The sequence below is a fragment of the Palaemon carinicauda genome, chromosome 42, assembly GCF_036898095.1.
Source record: "Palaemon carinicauda isolate YSFRI2023 chromosome 42, ASM3689809v2, whole genome shotgun sequence".
Classification (NCBI taxonomy): Eukaryota; Metazoa; Arthropoda; class Malacostraca; order Decapoda; family Palaemonidae; genus Palaemon; species Palaemon carinicauda.
Genome location: NC_090766.1, coordinates 38514534 through 38528632, shown reverse-complemented (window position 1 = coordinate 38528632; position 14099 = coordinate 38514534). Strand labels below are relative to the sequence as shown.

General features: G+C 45.7%; 1 protein-coding gene across 1 annotated transcript in view; it reads left to right on the top strand.

Annotated features, from left to right (window-relative positions):
- Positions 1–1747, top strand: part of betaCOP (coatomer subunit beta) — a 38263-nt gene extending 36516 nt beyond the window's left edge. Inside the window, exon 18 of the mRNA XM_068365356.1 lies at positions 1535–1747. Within this exon, the coding sequence (XP_068221457.1) occupies positions 1535–1606 (72 nt within the window). The 3' untranslated portion in view covers positions 1607–1747. The remainder of the gene's footprint in view (positions 1–1534) is intronic.
- The last annotated feature ends 12352 nt before the right edge of the window (positions 1748–14099 follow it).

Here is a 14099-nt window from a genome sequence, read left to right as displayed (position 1 = left end):
TATAACTCCCTGAAGTCTGTAGGGGTTATATCAGTGGCTACTACAATGATCTCTAAAATCTATAGGGTACTTCAATGTTCTCTTTAGTCGGTAGGAGATGTATCAGTTCCTATATAATGGTCTTCTTGCAGTGTGGGGGTTTAGTATTTGTTCCTACTGCAACAGTCACTTTTAGTCTGTTTTGGTTGTATCATTTCCTACTACAATGGTCTCTTCTTTATAGTCTGTAGGGGTTGTCAGTTCTTACTACAATGGTGTCTCTTGAGTTTATAGGGTTTTTATCAAATCCTATTACAATGGGTTCTCTGAAGTCTGTAGGGGATATGTCAGTCCTCTACTACAGTGGTGTATCTGATGCTTGTAGGGTTGGTATCAATTCTTATTACATTAGTCTCTATGTGTGTGTGTGTAGGGGTTGTATCAGTTCCTACTAAACTGTTCTCTTTGGTATGTAAGGTAGTCTTATTTGAAATCTGTATGGATTGTATTGGTTCCTACTACAGTGGTCTCTCGGAATTGTGTCAGTTCCCACTCCAATCAGTGGGGGAATTTTATTGGTTCTTATTACTATCAATTATTTGTTTAGACACTAAGAGTCTGTATGGGTTGTATTACTGTTCTCTTTCAAGTCTAATGGGAGTTTTATCAGTTCCTTCTACAATGGACTTATAGAACTATGTCTGTTGGGATGTATCAGATTTTACTGTGTGTGGAGTGTGTGAGGGGTTTCACAGGTTTCTATTACAATAGTCTCTCTGGAATCTCTTTATTTTATCAGTTCATACTACAGCCTGTAGGGGTAGTTTCAGTTCCTACTACTATGGTGTTTTGGGTTGTATCAGTTCCAACTACAGTGGTCTCTTGATCCGCCTACTAAGGTTGATTTAAGGTTGTATTGAGTCACATTTACTCTGGGCTGTATTCACTTCATTCTTGAGACAATAACCTCAATCCTAGTCTACTTTATCTTGAGAAATAGGTCATAACACCAGTAGCAACTAAGGTTTTGTGTTGGAAGGAAATTAAATACTGGACGAGAATTAATCTGCATCATGTTTATTGGATGTAAACTGTTTTATATAAGACGACAAGAATCGATCTTATTTTAAGAATACCAAGGTATTACTTTATATTAACAAAGCAAGCCACTAGTTTTTAAAATAATCTATAGTCTACATTATATATTAGTATCTTGACAACAACTTTTATGTAGAGTATGTAGTAGTCTTCAGGTAAATCATTTAGATTGTTCTGTCAGCCAGTATTTGGGAAAGGCAAAGTAATCATGGTAGTTAACAATTCCTGCTAATGAAGCATAGGTAAACTGCAAGTAGCAGTCCTCAACATATTTACAAGGGAGAATGATTATATGTTGCAGTGGGTTTGTCGATGTATGGAAGGAAATCTGAAATACGGAAAATGTGAATCAACAAAGTATAAATATCTCAATCTTTACTCAATAAAAATACTTGTAATGTTTCTTATTGATATTTGTAATGTTTCTAGTGTTCCTTATTCTCTCTCTTCTTTTCAGGGGATGGCAATTAGCTTGGGTGATAAGATAAACAAAGTGCAGAAGGCTATTATCAAGTCTGTTGGTGCTTAATTCAGAATTCAGCACATGTCACCCAGCATATAACTACTGTAAAGAACTCCTTATATACAATATGAGCTTTGTTGTTTTTGGTGGTAAATTGATTTTATTAATATTAATAGTTATGTTATCAATAAATAAATAGGCTATCTACTGGTATTTTATATAAACCACATTAATCAATATGAAACAAATTGTATGTTCTAAATGCTAGCATTGTTGTTTTAAAGTACTGTAACCAAAAATTCAGGATAAATCTCATATGACGTATCACATTAACAGTCATTTGTTCTTACAGAAATGCAAACCGTCAGTATTTGCTGTAGGATAAAAGCGAAGCTAGAACTCGGCAGGTGAAAAAAACCAGCAGAGAGCTACCCTGTCAGTGGTGAGGTAGGGAGGCAACCATCTCCCCTAAAGCTCACTGTAACATCAATTGAATTTTGGCCATCAGGGTACTCTGGTTCTTCTGTTGGAAACTTTAGCAGTTTTTGCTTTGGAAATTATCTTTGAAATTTTCTCTTTCCAGCCTTGCTTGTGACTACTCATCATTCATACTTGACCACAGTTGAGGGCCTACCATTCTTGCCTTGCAATCACTGGGGTCAAGGTCATTCTTCAAAGGGAAGCACTTGGCGTTCTCCCCGAGATGATTTGTGACCTCTTCCCATTGGCCTCCCTAGAAGGCTTCTAAAAATCTCAAGGTTGGGAGTTTTACTCATTTCTCTTAGGATGCAAGACTCCCTCTTGAGGGGAGTTTTTTTCTTATCAGTTAGTTGTGAATTGAAGCATAGGCCAATTAACCTGGAAACTTCCTTTAGGGCTCTCTAGGATCCTCTACATGGATTCGTTAGAGGTATAGGTTCTACCAGCACCAGCAACGACTCCTCCCGAGGGATGTTCTTAGGGATATTCTCAAACTTTAAATCAATCAATCAATCCTCAGTGCTGATCATCTTGGAGGACTAGGCCAATGACAACTTCAAAGACTTCTCCGCAAGGATCTTCTCAGCAGCAAATCCAGGCTTTGCCTTTGCCACAGCTCTTTACTCCTTGGAGTGTGCTCTCAAGGTTGCTTGTCTTTCTTGTTTGATATTTAATCTTTTGAGGAAGATCATTGATGCCCTTGGCATCCTTTATCCTGATCTTCAGGAACTTTCTAGATCTGGCGAGAAACTTCAAGGACGTTTTCAGCTGCAGTCTTGTTGTCATCTTTCATGGCGTCCTCCTCCAAATCTGTTTTCTACAGAGTAGGACCTCTGTTGCCTTTGCCATCTTTCATCCTGACTTGCAGGTAATTTCATAGAACTTCTACACCTGCGAAGACTTTAACACCATTCTTCACAGGCTGTGCCCTTCAGAAGATCCTCCTCCAGCACAGCCTTCAGAAGATCCTCCTCCAGAGTGTTGTTCCTCGGAGCATGCTCACAAGGTTACTTAACAACTTTGTACAGATCCTTCACGCTTCTGGTGTCTTTTATCCTAAGCTTCAGGGAACTTCTACGTGTACTACACCATCGAGAATCTTCTCGGAGGGCTTTGTCCTTCAGGAGGTCCTGCTCCTCGAAGCGTGCTTACGAGGTTGCTTGTCCTCCTTATCCTGATCCTTCCTCTTCGTAGGAGGTTCAACGACGCCCATGATGACGTTCATCCTGATCTTACCAGAAGTTGTAGCTTAGACTTTAGGGCCCTTCTTAATTGCTATTTCAGATGTTGTCCATCAGGAGCTCCTCCTCCGGAGCTCTAGCTCTTATAAGCTTGCTCACAAGGTTGCTTGTCAGCCTTGTCCTGTTCCTTCCTCTTCGGATGATCCGACAATTCTTGCGTCCTCCTCGACCTTCATGAAACTTACAAGTCCTTTGGAGCAGCTAGTCTTCCTTAAGGAATCTTTAGAGTGGGATTTATCCACCTGGCGCCTTGCTCAAGGAAATATCGTTCAGTTCTCTTCCAGTTTGTCTTTGTCATGATTCTTGTGCCAGCCAAGGTGTCTTCGGAGTTTCCTGCATAATCATCGTCACCCTTGGAGGGATAGCCACGACACCCAGCAATGTTGTCATCTGGTCATGTTCCTAGGCGCACTTCAGATCGCGCTCCTCCCAGTTCTCAATCAATCCTTACTAGGTAACCCTCGTCAGCAGCCACACATCTCGGATTCACACATGCGATCCTGCCTACACTAATACCTCCCAGAGGTGTAGTTTTCTAGACATGCTACTTTTACACACTTTTTACTTTTCTTGCACAAGGGCACATCTCCAGACATGCCTCTTAGGTACACCTCTTCTTGATGCTCCTCACAGGATGCACACCTACTAACATTACACTGTCTCCTAGTCTTCTCTTCTTGTTAATTTAGTTTGCTCACAGACGTCAGATGTAGAGGCTTAGGAACTTTTCCGTCTGGATTTCGTCGTCTTACTCCGAGGGTCCAAGGACCTCCGTTAGAGTGCTTCTTGAATTAGTAGAGACAGCAGATCCTCCTCTGCCTATGGCTGATTGGAGAACAGTTCACCTGGATCCTTTAATTCTAGGGTTAAGTTTTCAACCCTTCTCATCTCGCTCAAAGAGCTCTTATTGCAGAGGAATGTATCTCCCAGCATGTGTTGGATGCTACACTGCTTCTTCATCTCCTGTCAAGGACTTGCATGTTACTTGGATAAGGAAGAAGGATCCTGAAGCACAGGACTGACCTATCGTTTAAGAACTCTTCAGGCTCCCCTGCAAGATTTTGTGGAAGTAGTAGCAGCATTACACCAAATCTTTCCTGTAGGGGAAGCAAGAGATGTGAGGTCCAAGGAATACTTTTAAGGACAATAAGCTTTGCTCTAATCCCTCTCCTTCCCAGGGACTCTTCGGAACATCCTAGAGTCGGCTTCATTTATAGGATGTTGGAACGTTAGCCTTCAGGAATTTTTATCGTAGACTGCTTCTCTTTCACGCTCTCTTCTTCGAGGAGTAGTGTTATAAGTTTTTCGACTCAATGAACATTCCCTCCTTATCACTTGCCTCAACTTGATTTGTACAGCTCTGGAGTATTCTTCGATCTAGAATGGTTCAGTCTCTCCAGTCATCAGCTACTTTTCAATCACACCTATGTCAGAGTCAGTCTGGCGTTTAATAGCTCCCATCCATCACCTTTGAAATACCCACACTTTCTTTTATCTATACACTGCCTTGAGGTGAATACTCGACAAGGCTAGAGTCACTTTAGGCCTCAGCAGCGTGCTCAAGGCTACGAGACAGAGTTAGGCGAAGATGCCGACACCTTCTTTGGCGTAAACATGTACTCTTAAGAGGCTAACACCCTTTCACAATCACATTGGCCTGCCTTATAGTCAGGTTACATGGATCAGTAAAATCCTCTTCCTACTGGAGGAGGATAACTAAGTCTTTTGGCAAATGAGACATTTATGCAAATTGGAGGTCTGGTGCCTCTTAGTTTTACCACAAGCATAAACCAAGCCTGGGATGCTCCTGCAGTCTCAGACATCAGTAGAGAGAAATCTCTAGGGGGTATCTATTTAGCTTACATGCATGCTGGAGCCTTTCTAGATAGGAGAGGCATAGTTTAGAGCCAGCCATAGAAAGGTTTTCTTCAGTCATGGACCACGTGACGAGTTCTTGCCTGCAGCCAGCGAGGGGAGCCAACACTTCAGTACTGAAATCAAAGGCTTATCTTGGAGAAGAGAAACCATTGCCCAAGGGTACTGCCATTCCAGTTAGAAGACCACAGAAGCATTCTTGGGTTATCCATGGGCAAGAGCCTCTACCTTGGAGCATCCTCCTGTTTGGCACTGGTAGCAGCAGAAGTGTCCTACTGACAGCTTCCCTGCTTAATTGCTGTGGCAAGAAGTAATCATTGGACTGAATCACTACTTAATGTCCAGAACTATGATTCTTTCCTCAGACGGACCTCGGTCCAAGAGCTCTCAAGCTCAGTTGAGTAGATACTTGCTAACTTGCTTGAATCTCTCTCTAGTAGGTTTTATAGGGAAGAGAAATGTTAATTGCTCTATTCCTATGGTATATGACCCAACAAGTTTCTTCCTCAGGACTTCTTGTGGCCACATAGCAATTGGAATAGCTATCCTGACTCCTTTCAAAGGAACATTTCTATAAGATCAAGGCAAGGACAACATATGAGTCTGCGACGAAATGGTAGTCAAGACTGGCTTTTTTTTTTATCTTCCCTTCTTCCCGGATATAGTTCCCAGCCAGTTGGAATGGGGAACTTCCTCACTTCCTCCCACTTACGGATGAGTTTCTTATGGTAAAGAAAAATTATTTGTATTTTTGTAGGTACAAATGAAAAATTTAAGAAATATGTATTCCTATAATAAATGGACTTCTTAGGTCAGAGCCCATGGCAAATACCATTTCCTACCATTCAGTTGGATACCAAAACTGTAACGAAGGTCAAAAGGGGAAAAACAAAACGTAACTATAGTATATAAGACAAGCAGTAATGAATGCAAAGGCTTGGAATAATGTCACATTCAAAACTAGGTATTTGTTTACAAGAGCACGCTCTCCATTTACTCCAAAATTATGCATTCCTGCAGCGCTCCTCCTCTTGTACAGTAATTAGGAGGTTCTTTAAATACTGGGAAAGCAAAAAATAGCAAGACATGTTGCACAAGGGGGAGGGGGAGGGGAGATTTTGGTTGAGGAGGTACTAAACGACCTGGAACCGACATCGTCAACCAAAGAGTTCATGACTTCAGCCCACGATTGATATATATTCAAAATATAGACTAAATTAGAAATGGAGTAATTACTCAAAAGTGTCCCTATTTGTGAAATGTGTACATTATATTTGGTAAATATTTGATAAATCTTATTAATAGTATTTTTTTAATGAAACTATTTTTTGAATGACTAGTTTTCCCAGATGACGTTTTTCTACACTAACGCCATCTATTGACCACTGCCTAAGGATGCCTGCTAATTTCTCAGCAATGAAAACATACGCTGCAAAAATAGTCATTCTCATGAAAAGTTTCTTTTAAAAAAATCACAAATTTTAAGTAATTTGTATTTTTCCTAACAGTACTTACCTCGAACTACTTTCTTAGGAGTATCTGGGATTCTCCTCCCAACCGACCAGAATTTTGTGTAGTTTCCCCTATCTCCGTTTTCTATAGTGGGTACCTCTGTAGCAGATGAATACGCGCCCTGAGGCGACCCGGGTCAGTGAGCGTGCGTGGCCCGGTCTCGGTCATCAGTAAGTTTATGATAGATATGGTATCAAAAGTCCGGTAAGGCACTCGGGGCAGGATGGGTGGGCCATAACCCGAAAGTAGTTCGAGGTAAGTACTGTTAGGAAAAATACAAATTACTTAAAATTTGTGATTTGTTCGAACACGGAGTACTTACCTCGAACTACTTTCTTAGGGGACTTATACTTTAGGAGGTGGGAGTGGCCTTTCGGACCGAGAGACCGGCTGGAAAAGGGAATGAACCTAGATAGGAGGCTAGGTTCTTCTAACCCCAAAATAAAAATGAGAATTAGGGAAAACTACGCAAAAAACTATGTCTAAATAACTCGCCTCTGTAAGAGTCTTCGGACATGGATGCTTTCAACTGAACGTGTTCCCCATGGCAGGAGAAGGGATCAAGGGGAATGGAGGGGAAGTGGTGATAAGGGGAAAGGTAAGGAAGGAACCTGTGTGTCTTGGACTTACCGCCCACGGCTGCCCCGGGGCTACGACCTTAAATCTTCTGGAGTGCAGAAATGACGGGACCAATAGAGAAACCTTCCAAAGACTTCCTAGAACAGTCCTTCAGGTAGTGAGCCGTAAAGGTGGACTGCCTGGACCAAGTGCCTGCCTTCAGGATCTGGCCCACAGCCATGTTCCTCTCGAAGGCCAACAAAGTACTCAGGCCCCTAATATCATGGGGTCTTGGCTTTCCTGGAAGGGAGACTCCTGTGCTGTCTTAAGCCCTCATAATTACCTGCCGTAACCAGAAAGAGACCGTATTCTTGGAGACTGCCTTCTTCACTAGCCCCGACGAGACGAACAGACTCTTGATCCCAGGTCGAAGCTTGGACGTTCTTTCCAGGTACTTTCGCACAGCTGACTGGACACAGTAACAAGTCCCTCGGGTTGTCCGAACGCGGAATCGCTGGCACTGAAAACCCCTTGAACCTAGGGTCCCAGTAAGCTGGGTTCTGAGTTTTGGCTACAAAATTGGGTAAGAACCTGAAACTTACTTCTCGCCAACCTTTTGTGTGTGAGGCCCCGTATGACAACCCATGGAGCTCGCTTACTCTCTTCGCTGAAGCTAGGGCTAAAAGGAAGACAGTCTTGAGGGTGAGCTCCTTGTCTAAGATATCTTTGAGGGGTTCGAAGGGCGGCTCCGACAGGACCTTCAGAACTCTGGCCACATCCCACTGGGGCACTCTAGAGGCCTGGGGGAACACGATTGTTCGAAGCTCTTGATGAGCATCGAGATTTGTCTGGAAGCTCCTAGATTAATGCCTTTTAAGAGGAAGACTTGGCCCAAAGCCGCTCGGACTCCCTTGATGGCTAGAATAGACATACCCACGTCGTCTCTCAGATAGACTAGGAAGTCGGTCATCTTATGAATGGAGGCCTCCAACGGCCTGATGTTCTGTGAGGTGCATCATTTAGTAAAGGTGGCCCACTGTCTTAGGTAACCCGACATTCTTGCTGCGGTCTTCGACGAGTATCCTTCCCTCTTCAGGAGCCGCTCGATAACCTCCACGCGTGTAGGGGGGGCGACCGAGGGTTTTCGTGAAAACCTTGGAAGTGTGGCTGACGGAGGTGGTCTGGCCTGTCTGGAAGGGGCCATGGTGGGAGGCGCGCCAGTTCCTTTAGGTCCGCGAACCACTCCCTCTCCGGCCACCAGGGCACTACTAAAGTCATCCACAGGTTGTTTGCCCGCCTCACTCTGTTGAGGACTTGTCTGAGCATCCCGAAGGGCGGGAAGGCATACACGTCGAGGTTGTCCTAAGGATGTTGAAAGGCGTCCTCGAACGGTGCTGTTGGATCTGGCACAGGAGAACAAAACACGTAGAGCTATGCATTGAGTCTCGTGGCGAAAAGGTCCATCACCGGCGACCACCACTTCAGGATAACCGTCTGGGCCACTTCCGGGTGTAAGGACCACTCCGACCCTACTACTTGACCCATCCTGCTGAGGCCATCGGCTAGAATGTTCCTCTTTCCAGGAATGAACCTGGCTGTGACCTCGACCTGTTCCTTTGAGGCCCATTCCAGGAACTGTGTCGCGAGACTGCACAGCTCCTTCGACTTCAGTCCTCCTTGCTTTTTCACGTAGGCCACATCAGAGCCACGGTGTTCCCCCCGAGTAGATGGACGAATTCTTGGCATGCCCTTTGCACGGCCATCAGCTCTAGCACGTTTATGTGACAGCTCCTCTCCTCGAGGGACCACTTCCCCTTCGCCGACTCGTCGAGAAGGTGGGCTCCCCATCCCTCCTTTGATGCGTCCGTGAACAACAGCATCTCCGGAGGGTCGATTGCGAAGGGCATTCCCTTGAGGGTGTTCGTCCTGTCGTGCCACCACTTCAGGACTTCCTTTGTCTCCGGGGACACCGGAACTATTTTGTGCGGGGACTCCCCTGGGGTCCAGAGTTCCTTCAGGTTCCATTGAACCCCTCTCAGTTTGAGTCTCCCCCGGGGGACTAACTTCTCCAACGACACGAGGTGGCCTACCAACCTCTGCCAGTCTTTGGCTCTCCTCGGCTGGTCCGTTAGGAAGGGTCGAAGTATCCGATCCAGATTGTCCAACCTCTCTGAGGAGGGGAAGGCCCTCACCAATTGGGTGTCTAGAACCATCCCCAGTTAGGTCATCCTGGTGGAGGGCATCAGCTGCGACTTTTCCAGGTTGATGGTGATACCCAAGTCCCTGCAGAACCGTAGAAGCTTCGCGCCTTGCTCCCTCAGTACTCCCTCCGAGGCTGAAAGTAAAAACCAGTCGTCTAGGTAACGAATCAGGCGGATCCCCTGCACGTGTGCCCAGACTGAGACTGTTATGAAGACACTCGTGAAGACCTGAGGAGCTGTCGACAGCCCGAAGTAGAGTGTTCTGAATTGCAACGCTTGGGTACCTCACTTAACTCTTAGGAACTTCCTGCTGGAGGGGTGGACAGGGATCTGAAAGTAGGCGTCCCTGAGGTCTAAGGACATCTTGAAGTCCCCTTCCCTCAAGGCTGCCATCACTGACTTCGGGGTGTCCATCTTGAAGTCGGTCTTGCACACAAACTTGTTGAGGGCTGACAGGTCTATGACTGGCCTCCAACCCCCTGTCGCTTTCTCCACAAGGAAGAGTCTGCTGTAGAACCCCGAGTTGGGGTTCTTGACTGGTTCCAACGCCCCTTTGGCGAGCATGGCCGACACTTCCTCCTGTAATGCTGCTCTTCTGAAGTTGGCGCCCCGCCAACCACTCTGCGGGTTGGTCCGGAATTGGAGGGGTCGGTTCCGCTAGGAAGGGCAACCTGTACCCTTCCTTCAGTACTGCTACGGTCCACGGATCCATTCCGTAGTCCCGCCAAGCTTGCCAAGAGTGTTTGAGGCATCCCCCTACCTGAGGCTTCGGCAGGAGTAGGGGGCCTCTCTGCCTATCTTCTCCTAGAGGCGAGGCTGAAGCGTCCTCTCCTGGAGTTGGAATAGGAGGGCCTAAAGGGTGCTTGCGGGGTTGAACCTCCCCTACGGGAGGGCTGCGGGGCTTGGTGCCAAGACATCGACGGGGACTCTCTCCTCGGTTAGACTGGTGAAGAATGGGACGGGTTAGGGGCGTCTGAAGAGGGTCTCCTGTGAACTGGACGTCTTGCAGGCGGGGGTCTGGGCTCTCCTGCTGCTTTGAGTTTCCTGACCCTCTCCATCACCTCCTCGACCTTCTTCAGGGGGAACACGGACTCGCCCAACACCAGCGAGTGCCTCGGCGACCTCGTCTCCCGCTCGGGTAACTTACGTAACAACTTGTTCAAAACTGCATCCCGTTTCCGCTGGACCCAATTGGCTGCTTGTGAGAGGGATTGAAAGGAGAGAAATTTCAAGGCTTTTCCCCCCGAGCTGATCAACTCCCGTAATAAGGACTGGTTTTCAGGAACGGAGAGGTCATGTGAGGACTGGAACCCTACCAGGAAGCGGCTCTTTCCGCTGGGCGGATGGAGCCGGTGCCTTCGCGGACTTATGCTCGGTGAAAGTCACCTGGTGGGTCGACTTCTGACGATGGTCGGGCCTACCGGAGGAGCCATGTCGCGGGGGTGAAGAAGCGGATCTAGGGAGCCACCCTGAGGCGCCCAGAGCGGAGGTGCCTTGAGAAGTTCGCTCCGGGGATCGTGAATCGCACCCACTTATCCCTTGACGAATGGCTCTTCTTGTACTTCCTCTTGGAGGTTCTAGCCCGTTTCCTGGAGTGGCGAGAGCGTGAGCGGGACCTCTCCCGTTTCTACCTCGAGTCTCTTGGGTCTTCATCTTCCGAGGAGAACGAATCCGACGAAACGGAGGAGAACGATGACGGGGAGGAAGACGAGCCCGCTGAGTCCACTGATACATCTAATGCTGCCGGGGAATCTTTGTGTCGTTCCATTGGTGAAGGAGGCTGCAAAAAGACGGGAGGGAGCGTTGACGATGGCGCCGGGGGAGACCAAGGCGCTTTCTTGGGAGCGAACCAGTTGTCGAACTCTTCCTCTAGTCTCATGGGTGACCTGAAGGGCGTCCTGGGTGCCGTCCAGGCGACAGAATCTGAATTCGACGACTCTGCTTCTTTTTCCGCGTCTCTCCCGGTCACTGAAGCACCTGAAACACATACCCACGATGCGGGGCTTCCCCCACATCAGATCTTCGGTAGAGACGTGTCCTGTAGGCACCAGGACCTCGTCTCCCGAACACACTCCCGCCTCCCCCTCAGGCACCCCACATGCCTGAACTGACACAACATCCCCCACATCAGGAATATCAGACTCTTGGGGAAGGGCAATTGGCCGCTTCCCCGCAACGGACTTACCTCGTCCCCTACTCTGGGTAGGGGAAGGCGGTAGGGAACCCCTCTCCGACGGGGCATCGGGCGACGTTAATGGCGAGGAGATGCTAGCCTTCTTGGGCGATCTCTTGGCTGCCTTCTTTTTCTTGGTTCCGTAGAGAACCCACTGGATTTCGGTCCAAGACTCGCACTTCGGACACGTGGCTGTAGGGGAACAAACACTGCCCCTACACGAAGAACACAAGGTGCGAGGGTCGACCTCCAGCTTGGACAGAAAAGCACCACAAGATATACCGGCCATAGGCCCGGGGCAACGACGAGGATGCTCCATAATTGAACACTAAAGCACCAAACGACACAGGGACACAGAGGAAAGAGGTGGATAAGGTTAGGGTTGAACACGTGGGGACACAAAGGGTCGCACTGGGTGAAGAGAGCGCGGCGAGATGTTAATCACGACGCGACCAGAAACTTACTGATGACCGAGACCTGGCCACACACGCTCACTGACCCGGGTCGCCTCAGGGCGCATATTCATCCGCTACAGAGGTACCCACTATAGAAAACGGAGGTAGGGGAAACTACACAAAATTCTGGTCGGTTGGGAGGAGAATCCCAGATACTCCTAAGTAAGTAGTTCAAGGTAAGTACTCCGTGTTGGAACAAATAAGATTTAAATGTAAAGTACTTACCAAATATACAATTCACAAATAGTGACACTTTTGAGTACTTGATCCATTTTTAATATAGCATATATTTTGAATGTATACCAAATGTACGCTGACGTCACAAACTTCTCTTTGATTGACTCTTTTGACGATGTCGGTTCCAGGTAGTTTAGTACCTCCTCAACCAACCCCTTCCCCACCCTTGCGCAACATATCTTGCTGTTTTTTTTGCTTTCCCAGCATTTAAAGAACCTCCTAATTACTGTATAAAATGACGAGAGCTGCAGGAATCCATAATTTTGGAATAAATGGAGTGAGTGCTCTAGTAAACAAATACCCAAAACTATTTCAAATAATGTAAAAACTATTGTTATGAACGTGTGTCGCTAACTAGAAATCCCAAACAGACAAATATAATACTCAATTTGGGAGCATGGATCTCCAAAACGCCTGACATCTTCACAAACAAAATAACACAGAGCTACGAAAAACACGTCCGAACGTTCACGGGTGCTAACAAGGAATGATGGGAGAAGGATAGGTAGTGGTGGTGGTGGGGGGGGCAGTAGCTGTAGTGAACGACACCTCGTAGTAACGGGGAATTTTGAGGAGGGAGAAGTCTAATTGGAGAGGGATCTCTGGTAGTGGTATCACTCGCCCCAGTTTTAATACAGACACCCTTTACGGGTGAGCGAGCTGGATATATTCCTAGCATTCCATGCAACTTTTTTCTCTGGTATATTTAGCAATATTTATACCTTTGAAATGGTGCTTTAAGGAGCATTTCACTGGGCGACACAGGTCCCTCGGCCAGAAATAGATTTTTCCTTCGTCAAAATCACTTTATTTTTCTTAATATGAAACTATACAATTATAGCTTTTACTTAACTTTGATAGGGGTATTTCACCCGATGATCGTTCGATGAGCTCTGTCTTTCCTTTCAAGTGGTAGTAGTAGTCCTCTCTACAAATTTTTTTACCTGAAAAAATATAACTAAAGAAACTAAATGACTGTGATTTATGAGGTTATACTGCATACAATAACTTACAACACTACACAGTAATGTAAAATATTGTAATACATATTTCTTCAAGGATTGCTATCGGTAAGGCCAAAAAGGACTAGACCTTAATGAAAGCTAGTGTGATAAAGAGGAGAGAGAAAAAATGTACAATATCGTACTATTGTGAAAACAGACCTATAAAAGTTCCTAATTCCTATTTAGTATAACTTTGAAAGCTAGTCATAGCCAGCACAAAACTCTTGGCTTATTTGACCAGGAAAAACCATCTACCTAGACTGCTTACAAAAAAGAGACAGGATAAGCATAATTACAAATATAAATATCCAAATAAGAATTGTAATAAAATAAAGTTACTTAGACAAATCCATTCACCAAAGAGAAGTGAAATTGGTAAATGCTTACCCTCTCAGTTCATTGATACAATTTCTAAACCATTAAAATGCCCTCCAATATTTTTTTTTTTTTTTACATGAAATTCATTGTTAAATCAATTAAATCACATTCATAATGAAATTACTACAATTAGATCACAAACAATCTGTTTAAAGATGAAAGGTTGACTTTTTGATGGCTTTGTCTAATAAGGGCTCAACTACTGTCTGAAAGAATTATAAGACAAACTACTAAACAAACCCCTCAAGATGCTAAGACTTGGAAGGCCAAAATCTATTTTTGTTAATACTATGAAAAGCACTTGGATGGTTGGAGGACTCTTATGAAGGGACTTTTCTTCCTCAAATCTGGATGTAGGTAACTGGAGAATCTCATGGAAGCACCTTTCTTCCTCAAATCTGGATGCAGAAATGAGTAAAAGTAGGCACCAGACAAGTCTCCTGAG